The sequence below is a fragment of the Haematobia irritans genome, chromosome 5, assembly GCF_050003625.1.
Source record: "Haematobia irritans isolate KBUSLIRL chromosome 5, ASM5000362v1, whole genome shotgun sequence".
Classification (NCBI taxonomy): Eukaryota; Metazoa; Arthropoda; class Insecta; order Diptera; family Muscidae; genus Haematobia; species Haematobia irritans.
The window spans coordinates 166,683,057-166,695,425 of NC_134401.1; the positions used below are offsets into that span (position 1 = coordinate 166,683,057).

The following is a 12,369-nucleotide window of genomic DNA, read 5'->3' on the forward strand; positions in this document are numbered from 1 at the left end:
CTGGGACGCTAAACATCACATTTTAAAATCAGTTTGATTTTTTTAAGCTATTCAATTTAAGGCCCTTATTGTATATAACTCCTCCCCGTGTAACTCCCTCTGGGTAATCTGAGAATATTTTTGTATTTATCGTCTGATGACTACAAGACAATATGCAGAGATTCCTCTAGTAACAGCTTTGTTGTTACTACAAATGCAAAATTCAAATTGCGGTGGAATGGTAGTCGTACAGGACAAGACATTGCGGTGGTAGTGGTGATAATTGACCGTGTATAAAATGATGTTATGACATGTTTCATTACCTCCAACTAGGGGGTTTTTCAAAGTTCTATTTATTTATGCTACATTTGTAAATTTAAATATTATTTCAAAATTTAATTTGTCCCCCTAATTTTTTGTTGTCTTTTCAGGTTTGGTTTCAAAATCGCCGTGCCAAATGGAAGAAACGCAAGAAGACCACCAATGTTTTTCGTACTCCAGGTGCCCTCTTGCCCTCACATGGTTTACCGCCTTTCGGTGCTAATATTACAAATATTGCTATGGGCGAGGGTCTATGTGGGTCTAGTATGTTTGGCGGAGACCGTTGGAGTGTGGGTGTTAATCCCATGACAGCTGGTGAGTAAAAAAATGCAATGCTTTTTTACGAAAGATGCAATACTAATACTACGGTTTGGTTATTTATGCTATTCTTCTTTATCTTTTTCTTGTATCCTCCTTCTGTCGTATGTCTTATAACTTAAATATTAACAATTTCAAATGTTTGAAAAAACAAAAAATAAAAACTCTAAAGGTTTTGGTCAACTTAATCAATCTTCATCGCTTTCATCTTCTTTGAATGGTGGTCTAAATTCTGGTATTAATTTAGGTTCTGCCATGGGTGCTGGTAGTTATCAACATTACGGATTAAATGCTTTAGGTAATTATAATTTTAAATGTTATAAATTAAAAAAAAAAACATAAATTTTGTAGTTACTAAATATAGAAGTAAATGTAGCCTAATACTTATGTATGCTAAAATTTTAATTTAATAATTTAAAAAAATAATTCAATTCAATAATTTTCATTTAAATTTTATGTAGTGATTAAATTCCCAAAGTTGTAATAAAGTTGATGTAAATTTGTTATGTAAATATGCCTACCTGTTATAACGGTATGGTGACTTGGAACAGGGAAACCGTGTTCACTTTGTGCCATCCCCATGAAATTTGCCTTTTAAAGTTTTTGAATTCAGGAATCAATTGCATCAAACTTTTATGAATTCGTATTAAAATTCGCTAGACACCAAAGATGTGTATCACTCGATTTTAATACATTTTCCTGATTACTCTATGAGGCAGTGAAACGCCGGTCGGACAAGAGATTTTTACATATCACCTCAAAAGAACTTCTCGCGAAGTATAAATTAAGTCCATCTTTGTAAAATTCTTACAGTGTGGTCAAACGCTATGAATTGTCGGCCATAAGTACAAAATCGATAAATGTCTAATCGATCACAATAATAACATAATACGCAGTGTCTATTATATCATCGAATATAAATCTGGAATATGTCTCTAAAAATTGTCGTACAGATAAACTGATAGACAAACATTGTGGAAAATTTGTACATTGTCATGGTAAATGACCTCTTTCTTCTTCGCCATTGAAAAACATCCACTAGATCTTCCCTAAGTAATCGATATGGATTATGCTTTCAAGTTGGTTATACTCCAACGTTTCGACATTTCCAGAGCTCAGCGAGTTTGGAAGTCGCACAATCCATACCCCAATTAGACCACTATAGTGGCAAATTTGCCACTTTTTTCAAACTATGGTACTTTTGAGCCACTTTTTTATTGTACCGCTGAAAGTCATATTTTTTACATTTTTGTGCCACCTTTTTGTCATACTGTGCAACTGTTTAAATACATTCATTTATACAGTAGTGTCTTGTATGTATTTTGATCATAAATACAATTAAGATTACGCTGTCCCACTGTCTGAACCTTTTCGTATCTTAATATTTCAAGTGTGCAAGTGTTCCGCCTAAAACTATGCAAATGAAATTTTCTATAGTAGATAAGACGGATTAATACAAAATTTCAAGGAATATTTTCCGATGAAATAGAGATAAAATAATTGTTAGGTTAGGTTAGGTGGCAGCCCGATGTATCAGGCTCACTTAGACTATTCAGTCCATTGTGATACCACATTGGTGAACTTCTCTCTTATCACTGAGTGCTACCCGATTCCATGTTAAGCTCATTGACAAGGGACCTCCTTTTTATAGTCGAGTCTGAATGGCGTTCCACATTGCAGTGAAACCACTTAGAGAAGCTTTGATACCCTCATATATGTCACAAGCATTACTGAGGGGATAATCCACCACTGAAAAACTTTTTGGTATTCGGTCGAAGCAGGAATCGAACCCACGACCTTGTGTATGCATTGCACCACGGTGGCTCCCAAAGTTGTTAGGTTAGTGTGGATCTAAATTGAAAGCTGTTATTTGACAATTCCATATATAAAAGTGGTATAAATGCGTTTAATTGGGAAAATGGAATTTTTATGGAAAAATGTGCACTTTTTTAAATTGAAGGTGCCGCAGTTTATAGAAAGTACCACTTTTTGTGCCACTATTTGGAAATTCTTAAGGGTAACGCTGTCTCCAAGTAGCAGATACGAATCCCCGAATTCGAACACTGATTCCTCAGAAACAAAATTTATAAAAATGTCTATATAAATAAAATTTTGATAACATTTTCTATAGGAATAAAATTTTACAAAAATTTTCTATAGAAATAAAATTTTAACAAATTTTTTTTTTATAGTAATACAATTTTTACAAAGTTTTCTATTGAAATAGATTTTTCACAACATTTTCTATAGAAATAAAATGTTGACAAAATTTTCTATAGAAATGAAATTTTGACAAAATTTTCTATAGAAATAAAATTTTGGCAAAATTTTCTATAGAAATACAATTTTGATGAAATTTTCTATAGAAATACAATTTTGACAAAATTTTCTTTAGGAATAATTTTTTTACAAAATCTTCTATAGAAATACAATTTTGTTGAAATTTTCTATAGAAATAAAATTTTAACCAAATTTTCTTTAGGAATAAATTTTTTACAAAATTTTCTATAGAAATAAAATGTTGACAAAATTTTCTATAGAAATAAAATTTTGACAAAATTTTCTATAGAAATACAATTTTGATGAAATTTTCTATAGAAATATAATTTTGACAAAAATTTCATTTTTTACAAAATTTTCTATAGAAATGAAATTTTGACAAAATTTTCTATAGAAATAGAATTTTATAAAAATTTCTATATAAATAAAATGTTGATAAAATTTTCTATAGGAATAAAATTTTACAAAAATTTTCTATCGAAATAAAATATTGACAAAATTTTCTATAGAAATACAATTTTGATGAAATTTTCTATAGAACTAACATTTTGACAAAATTTTCTTTAGGAATATTTTTTTTACAAAATTTTCTATAGAAATGAAAGTTTGACAAAATTTTCTATAGAAATACAATTGTGATGAAATTTTCTATAGAAATAAAATTAAAAAAAAAATCTTTAGGATTAAATTTTTTACAAAATTTTCTATAGAAATGAAATTTTGACAAAATTTTCTATAGAAATACATTTTGATAAAATTTTCAACAGAAATAAAATTTTGATAAATGTCTCTATAAAAAAAACTTTCACAAAATTTTCCATAAAAATAAAATTTTTAGAAAATTTTATAAAAAATAAAAGTTTTAGAAAATTCTATAGAAACAAAATTATGTCAGAACTTTCTATAGAAATTAAGTTGGCTGTAGTCCAACTATTCGACTTTTTTAGAGCTCAATGAGATTGAAAGTCATACAGTCCACTGATCGTGGAATCACCAATATTGATATTTTTCCATTTTTCAAAAATTATATTAATTTCCTACATGGGTGCCAGTAGACGTTAACTAAAATGTGATATAGGATAATAAATTGATCTTTGTATTATTCTTCCATTGGGACACTTGGACGAATGTCATCTTTTCGATAATGTATTTTTAATAATGTGGAAAACTCAGTTTAACCATGGCCACGTAAATCTATATTTTAAAAAATAACGTAAGTTGCTACTTATTTTCAAATATTTTTTTAACCAAAATTTTTATGAATGGGTATTTTGCAATACACATTTTTGTACTTTGCTCTAGATAAGAATTTATATTTCTCAATAAATATTTGTGAAAATGCCCTTAATAAAAAATTTCTTCCTCTTTTGTTACTTAAATCGAGGTGTGATATTTTATGGTGTTTTTTGTTTTTTTTTTTATTAACTACTGTCATTATTAATCAATCACGTTTTGAGAGGAAAATTTTGAAAATCATAAATGTGCCAAATGATTTTTGCAATAAAAAATCATGTTTTTATTATATACAAAAAAACTTCTTTCGTTGTGTATTTGATTATGGATGATTTTCAAAATAGCCAGAGTTTAGTGGGATGCCTTGCTTTCAGCAAACATTTTTTTTTGTTTTTTTGTTTTATTCTGTTTCTGGTGCCTTTTGTATAAATAATTAGCGTAGAGGTGATGAATTAATTTAATATTTTTGTTAAGAAAAAACTTACCAAAACATATATATGATGAAAAGTTGTTAATTAAAAATTCGGAGACATTGCTGTGGTATAATCGTATCTACACTGAAAGAAAAAAATATAATTTAGTTTATAATATTTTATGTAAAATTAAAAAAAAGTCAATAGTTTTAGAATATTATATAAATTTTTTGAGTGTATGTGTATCCACACACCGAAAAAAAACAACAGAAAAAAAGAACTAAAACTGAACTACACACAAAGAAAATTTCATTAAAATTGAGCCAACGAAAATATTTCATGGATAGAATGAAACATTTTCATTAATACAATGAATATATTCGTTAATATTACGAAACATTTCGTTGATGATCAGAAATTTCATTGCAATAACGAAAAATTTCTTTGTATTAACGAATTTGTTTCATTGATCCGATTTTAATGACTCTTTTCAATAATATAATAAAGTTTTTTCTACCAGTGTACTACAAGGGCGGAACTTATTCGAATTTATCATTGCCTTTTTATAGAAGGCTGGTGAAAATAGTATAACTGACATTTTTAATAATGAAAATACTACAGTATTATGCTCCCACACATAAAAATAGGTTTTGTCTTCAATCACGAAATTAATTGTACCAACTAATTGTACCAATTAATTTTTAATTGAAATGTCTTCAATCACAGAAACGATAGCATCAATCACCAAAGTCAATTAAAAAATTAATTGATTCATTCAAAAAATTAATTAATAGAGCAAATTTTTGTGATTGGTTTGTGTTAAAACCAATCACAAAAATTAAACCAATCACAAAAATTTGTTAAATCATTTGTTGCATCAATTAATTTTTTAATTGAAAATTTTTTTAAAACTCAAAAATTTAATTGGACAAATGTCTGTGATATTTTTTTCTGTGTACACTATACAAACCTAAATAATTTTATTGTTGCTATTTATTTAGGCATTAATGTCTAGCCTACTAACAATTAATCGGAACCCATTTACAATTCCGTGGAAATATAAATTTTTTGCTATGAATATTTTACCATTTTGGAGATTTTTTTAAATAAAAGTCTTTATACTATTTCAGGTGATTCAATGATGTATCAGCATAGTGTAGGAGGAGTTGGCTGTGGTGGTGGGGGCAATGGCTCACCCACAGCTGCCACACCACCCAATATGAATTCGTGTTCTTCGGTAACACCGCCTCTATCGAATCAACCGAATCCTAGTCAAAATGAACTGAATGGTGATATGGTGAGTATCTCAATTCGTCTCATAGTTTCTTGGCCAAAGTTAATTTCCAAACCTTTGCATTTTTTTTTTGATATATAGAGTGCCCAGCCACATCATCAACAACAACCACCACCGCCGCCGCAACAACAGCAACAACCCCCTCAACAGCAGCAGCAGCAACAACAAAATCACCAACAACCCCAAAATCATCATCAACATCCACCAACGCATCAACAACAACAGCAACAACAACAATCCCAGCATTCGGATTCGAATAATAATAGCCAAGGCGGCCACCAGCAACACCAACAACAGCTTTTGCCACATTGTCATCAGTCAATGCAATCGCCAACAGATGGCTCACCCGAAGATGATGTCTGGCGAGGTCATAGCATAGCTGCCCTAAGAAGGAGAGCTTCCGAATTGAATGCCACCACAGGGATACCGACGTATTTACATCATGCCGCCGCTGCTCACAATAGTTACGAACACCACAATTCGGTCTACTGAAATTTGTTGAAAAGCTTTGAAAGCTTTTCTGATTATGGATTTCCCCAGAGCGATTTTTGAGCTTAGGTGTTCTAAAATAGGAAAGGCTTTTAAAGCTTTTACAAGGCTATATCTATCAAAGGAGGTGTAATATGGTGTAGTGAAGCAGTGGTGAATATCAATCTTAGCAAAGCCTCAATGCTAATGTGGATGTGGATGTCTAGGCTAGTACTAAGATTAAAAACAAGAAAAAGCTTTTAGAGCTTTTAGTTTTCCATTCATGATGGTGTGAAGACTTTAGAGCATAAGAGCGTTTTAATTCTATATATATAGTTTCCTTTCATCCTTTGATGTGTAATTGTGAATCCTTGCCATTTTTGGCTTATGGCCTGGCACTAAAAAGGATGTAATTAAGTTCAGTTGATGTGTTTTTTTTTCTTCCTTTTTTGCCTTTGCTACTTTAAGTGTCTGTGTGTATTTTTCTTTAAGTTTATTTACTCAAGTAGCATAATCCTGGATATACACAAGTTCATATACATACATATGTTCGCGTGTGTGTGTGTGTTCGTGTGAATATCCACTTGTTTATAAAAGGTAATTTAGTTTGTTTTCTATGATGATTTATTAAATTAGTTTAATTGAAATTCCTTCTGTATGTGGCACACGTATTTTCCTAATGATGTTAATTGAGAAATATTTCTAAGAACTATCGTTTGCTAAAATAATTTAAGGATTCTTTTAAGAAATTTTATTGCGAACACTATATGATTGTATCAATTTATTATAAACCATGAAATTAATAGAAATTTAATATGAAAGTTTAAAAGCTTTAACCTAAGGATAAGGATTATGATGGAATGTTCTTTTGGTGAAATTTGAGAATGAACATTTCTAACTCTACTTGATGATGAATGGGAAAAACCAGATAGCCAACTTAGAAGTTTATAAAAGAATTTTTTGTCGAAGCTCTGTTTAACGAATAACCTACTTAGCGAAAATCCAATTTAACGAACGTCCAAATTTTTAAAATTGAGTATTCTAAATAACGAACGAATGACCAAAATGTATGCTCGATTTAAAGAATTTTACACGATGGGCTGTGTCTTAAAAATGTTGAGTTGAAATATATATTCCTTAGACAGAAATCAATATTTGGCGATTGCAAAAATAGTTTAAGTCCTTCGGAAATGTCGATAAAGTACGGTAGTCAGACACCAACAGATGAGAGATTTCATCAAATTTCTGGAAAATGGTATTCAATGACCGGGCACGTAGGTTAGGTATAGAGGTAGCCTGATATTTTGTACTAAATAGTTTAAGTGAGCGAATCAGGTGCTGAAATATTGTCTTGACAAATTTTTCTATTGAAACAAAATTTTGAAAATTATAGAAATAAAATTTGAACAATTTTTTCTATACAAATAAATTTTTTTTCATTCGTTTTGTTTTGTTATTGTTGGCTTTGTTCTTTAAGCATTGTTGTTGTTTTTTTATTTCAGCTTAAAACCATGCATTGACTAAACTACAAGTGTAGCTTAACCAACAGAGGAAAAGAATGTTTGTCAAATTTTTTTTTTATAATTTTGAAAACATTTATACAAAAATAAAATTCTAAGAAAATTTTCTGCAGATATAAAATTTTGCAAAATAAGTTTTTTTCGGTAGTTTTTTGGTAAAATTGTCTCCACATTTTGGTAGATTATTTTTAGTTCGGGTGGCAACTGTGGTCCTAACATCGAATAGAAGCAGTGGCTGATTGTGAATGTAAGGCGTATTTTGAGGAAGAATATACTGTGGACACTACCTTCCCTCCTTAATAATATATAGAACACACTATATCGGCGAAAAAAGCAGGACCTGCTCGGAAATGGGGACTAAAAACGAATTAGAGATTTCCTGAAAGAAAAAATAAAATAACCTAACTTAACCTAAACTATATACCACAATTTTTCCAAATACTGTTGAATTTCTTCTCACATGGCAAAGACTAAGATTTTCACTAAAACTTTACGTTTAAAATTTTCGTTCGATTTAACAAATTTTTCTGATTAACGAAAGGATAGACAATATATCGTTCGTAAGACCGAGCTTCGACTGAACTTATTCAAGAGCAATAATTATCAATTTTGAGGGTCAAGAATTACTTATATCCTTTGCAGTAGGATTTTTGTATCCTGGGTCTAATAATAGGGGGAATCCCCTCTAGAAATAAATCCATCATTTTAATAAGGCTAAAGTAACCCAGTAGGAAGGAGGCATAATAAGTTTTACGTTAATTCTGTAAGTCTTTCTACCCACACGAAATATTTAGATTTTCATGGCGAATTTCTATACTAAGAAAAATATTGTCATAAGGAAAAATAACAATGTCATTTTTGCCAAGTGATACAAAAACTTTTTACTCGATTCAAAGTCGCTCGATTTATTTCAAGCTCACTTAACATATACTATTCAGTCCATTGTCTTGGACTTTTCATTGAAAGCGTTTTGCCCTGGTTGTTAGCCCAATCGATTTTAAAATGGGTATTTTGATATAAAAAATTCCGTTGAATTGAAGCAAACTTGACTTTAATCCGTTGACTTTTTCTACCTTTACTGCAAAGCTAAAAGCTCTGAAAAAATATAAACCTAAAATCAAAAATTATGCAACCTAAATTTTAGAACATACAATTTACAACACATTAAGGACATTTTTTAAATAATGAATTTTTTTATTGAAAGTAAGTTTATAATCATTTCTTCACATTTTTTTTATAATAGAAATTTTCTATAGAAATAAAATTTTGACAAAATTTTTTATAGAAATAACATTTTGACAAAATTTTCTATAGAAATACAATTTTGACAAAATTTTGTATAGAAAACAAAATTTTGACAAAATTTTCTAAGAAATAAAATTTTGACAAAATTTTCTATAGAAATAAAATTTTAACAAAATTTCCTTTATATATAAAATTTTGACAAAATTTTCCTTATATATACAATTTTGACAAAATGTTCTTTATATATAAAATTTTGACAAAATTTTCTTTATACATAAAATTTTGACAAAATTTTCTATAGAAATAAAATTTTGACAAAATTTTCTATGGAAATAACATTTTAACAAAATTTTCTATAGAAATAAAATTTTAACAAAATTTTCTTTATATATAAAATTTTGACAAAATTTTCTTTATACATAAAATTTTGACAAAATTTTTTATAGAATAAAATTTTGACAAAATTTTCTATAGAAATAAAATTTTGACAAAATTTTCTATAGAAATAAAATTATGACAAAATGTTCCATAGAAATAAAATTTTGACAAAATTTTCTAAAGAAAACAAAATTTTGACAAAATCTTCTAAGAAATAAAATTTTGACAAAATTTTCTATAGAAATAAAATTTTAACAAAATTTTCTTTATATATAAAATTTTGACAAAATTTTCTTTATACATAAAATTTTGACAAAATTTTCTATAGAAATAAAATTTCGACAAAATTTGCTATAGAAAACAAAATTTTGACAAAATTTTCTAAGAAATAAAATTTTGACAAAATTTTCTATAGAAATAAAATTTTGACAAAATTTTCTTTAGACATAAAATTTTGACAAAATTTTCTATAGAAATAAAATTTTGACAAAATTTTCTATAGAAATAAAATTATGACAAAATTTTCTATAGAAATAAAATTTTGACAAAATTTTCTTTATACATAAAATTTTTACAAAAGTTTCTATAGAAATAAAATTATGACAAAATGTTCCATAGAAATAACATTTTGACAAAATTTTCTATAGAAATAAAATTTTGACAAAATTTTCTATAGAAAACAAAATTTTGACAAAATTTTCTATAGAAATAAAATTTTGACAAAATTTTCTTTATACATAAAATTTTGACAAAATTTTCTATAGGAATAAAATTTTAGCAAAATTTTCTTTATATATACAATTTTGACAAAATTTTCTTTATACATAAAATTTTAACAAAATTTTCTATAGAAATAAAATTTTGACAAAATTTTCTAAGAAATAAAATTTTGACAAAATTTTCTATAGAAATAAAATTTTAACAAAATTTCCTTTATATATAAAATTTTGACAAAATTTTCTTTATACATAAAATTTTAACAAAATTTTCTATAGAAATAAAATTTTAACAAACTTTTCTTTATATATAAAATTTTGACAAAATTTTCTTTATACATAAAATTTAGACAAAATTTTCTATAGAAATAACATTTTGACAAAATTTTCTATAGAAATACAATTTTGACAAAATTTTCTATAGAAATAAAATTTTAACAAAATTTTCTTTATATATAAAGTTTTGACAAAATTTTCTTTATACATAAAATTTTGACAAAATTTTCTATAGAAATAAAATTTTGACAAAATTTTCTATAAAAATAAAATTTTGACAAAATTTTCTATAGAAATAAAATTATGACAAAATGTTCCATAGAAATAAAATTTTGACAAAATTTTCTATAGAAAACAAAATTTTGACAAAATCTTCTAAGAAATAAAATTTTGACAAAATTTTCTATAGAAATAAAATTTTAACAAAATTTTCTTTATATATAAAATTTTGACAAAATTTTCTTTATACATAAAATTTTGACAAAATTTTCTATAGAAATAAAATTTCGACAAAATTTTCTATAGAAAACAAAATTTTGACAAAATTTTCTAAGAAATAAAATTTTGACAAAATTTTCTATAGAAATAAAATTTTGACAAAATTTTCTTTAGACATAAAATTTTGACAAAATTTTCTATAGAAATAAAATTTTGACAAAATTTTCTATAGAAATAAAATTATGACAAAATTTTCTATAGAAATAAAATTTTGACAAAATTTTCTTTATACATAAAATTTTGGCAAAATTTTCTATAGGAATAAAATTTTAGCAAAATTTTCTTTATATATACAATTTTGACAAAATTTTCTTTATACATAAAATTTTAACAAAATTTTTTAAGAAATAAAATTTTGACAAAATTTTCTAAGAAACAAAATTTTGACAAAATTTTCTATAGAAATGAAATTTTGACAAAATTTTCTATAGAAATAAAATTTTAACAAAATTTTCTATAGAAATAAAATTTTGACAAAATTTTCTAAGAAACAAAATTTTGACAAAATTTTCTATAGAAATGAAATTTTGACAAAATTTTCTATAGAAATAAAATTTTAACAAAATTTTCTATAGAAATAAAATTTTGACAAAATTTTCTAAGAAAAAAAATTTTGACAAAATTTTCTATAGAAATAAAATTTTAACAAAATTTTCTATAGAAATAAAATTTTAACAAAACTTTCTATAGAAATAACATTTTGACAAAATTTTCTATAGAAATAAAATTTTGACAAAATTTTCTATATAAATAAAATTTTAACAAAATTTTCTTTATATATAAAATTTTGACAAAATTTTCTTTATACATAAAATGTTGACAAAATTTTCTAAAGAAATAAAATTTTGAAAAAATTTTCTGTAGAAATTAATCTTTGACATAGTTTTCTATAGAAATAAAATTTTGACAAAATTTTCTATAGAAAGTTTCAAAATTTTAAATAGTCCTCATTTTGGCTTTATCAAAATTTTGAAAATCTAGCCTTATCGACTTTGTCATATTTTTTAAATAATTTCTTTTAAAACGTCGACTTGCAGAAATTATCTGTTAAATTTTCCATAATTTCGGAAAAGGCGGTTTTTGACATTTACAAGACTTTTTTTACAGTATTTCAACGTTAAAAAAATGTAAGAGTCGATATTCAACTTTTTCTACTATTAAAATATCAATCTTTAATGTCACGGCATTTGCAAGTTATCATTATTTTTGGCATAAATTTCGTTTCGTCGATTTTGGCGACTATTACAAGTAGGTCAGTAGATTTCCACAGTACAAGACCTGGAACAGTTTTGTAGGACCAGTCTTTAGACAGGTCCGGCGCTATTTATATGGGCCCCATAAAAATAAGCCCAAAACCTAAATGAAGTTGGACCCCACAAAAAATTATATGGAAAACAACAACAGCAAATTTGTATATATTTTTGGGGAGT

The 12,369-nt window shown here is 26.4% G+C and overlaps 1 protein-coding gene across 2 annotated transcripts in view; it reads left to right on the plus strand.

The window, feature by feature from the left end:
* The window catches only part of otp (orthopedia homeobox), a 91,198-nt gene extending 83,607 nt beyond the window's left edge, over nucleotides 1–7,591 (plus strand). For both annotated transcript variants that reach the window (XM_075310904.1, XM_075310903.1), the window contains exons 3-5: nucleotides 411–615; nucleotides 5,675–5,841; nucleotides 5,920–7,591. In XM_075310904.1, coding sequence (XP_075167019.1) covers nucleotides 411–615; nucleotides 5,675–5,841; nucleotides 5,920–6,330 — 783 coding nt within the window. In that variant the 3' untranslated portion in view covers nucleotides 6,331–7,591. The remainder of the gene's footprint in view (nucleotides 1–410; nucleotides 616–5,674; nucleotides 5,842–5,919) is intronic.
* Nucleotides 7,592–12,369: the final 4,778 nt, after the last annotated feature.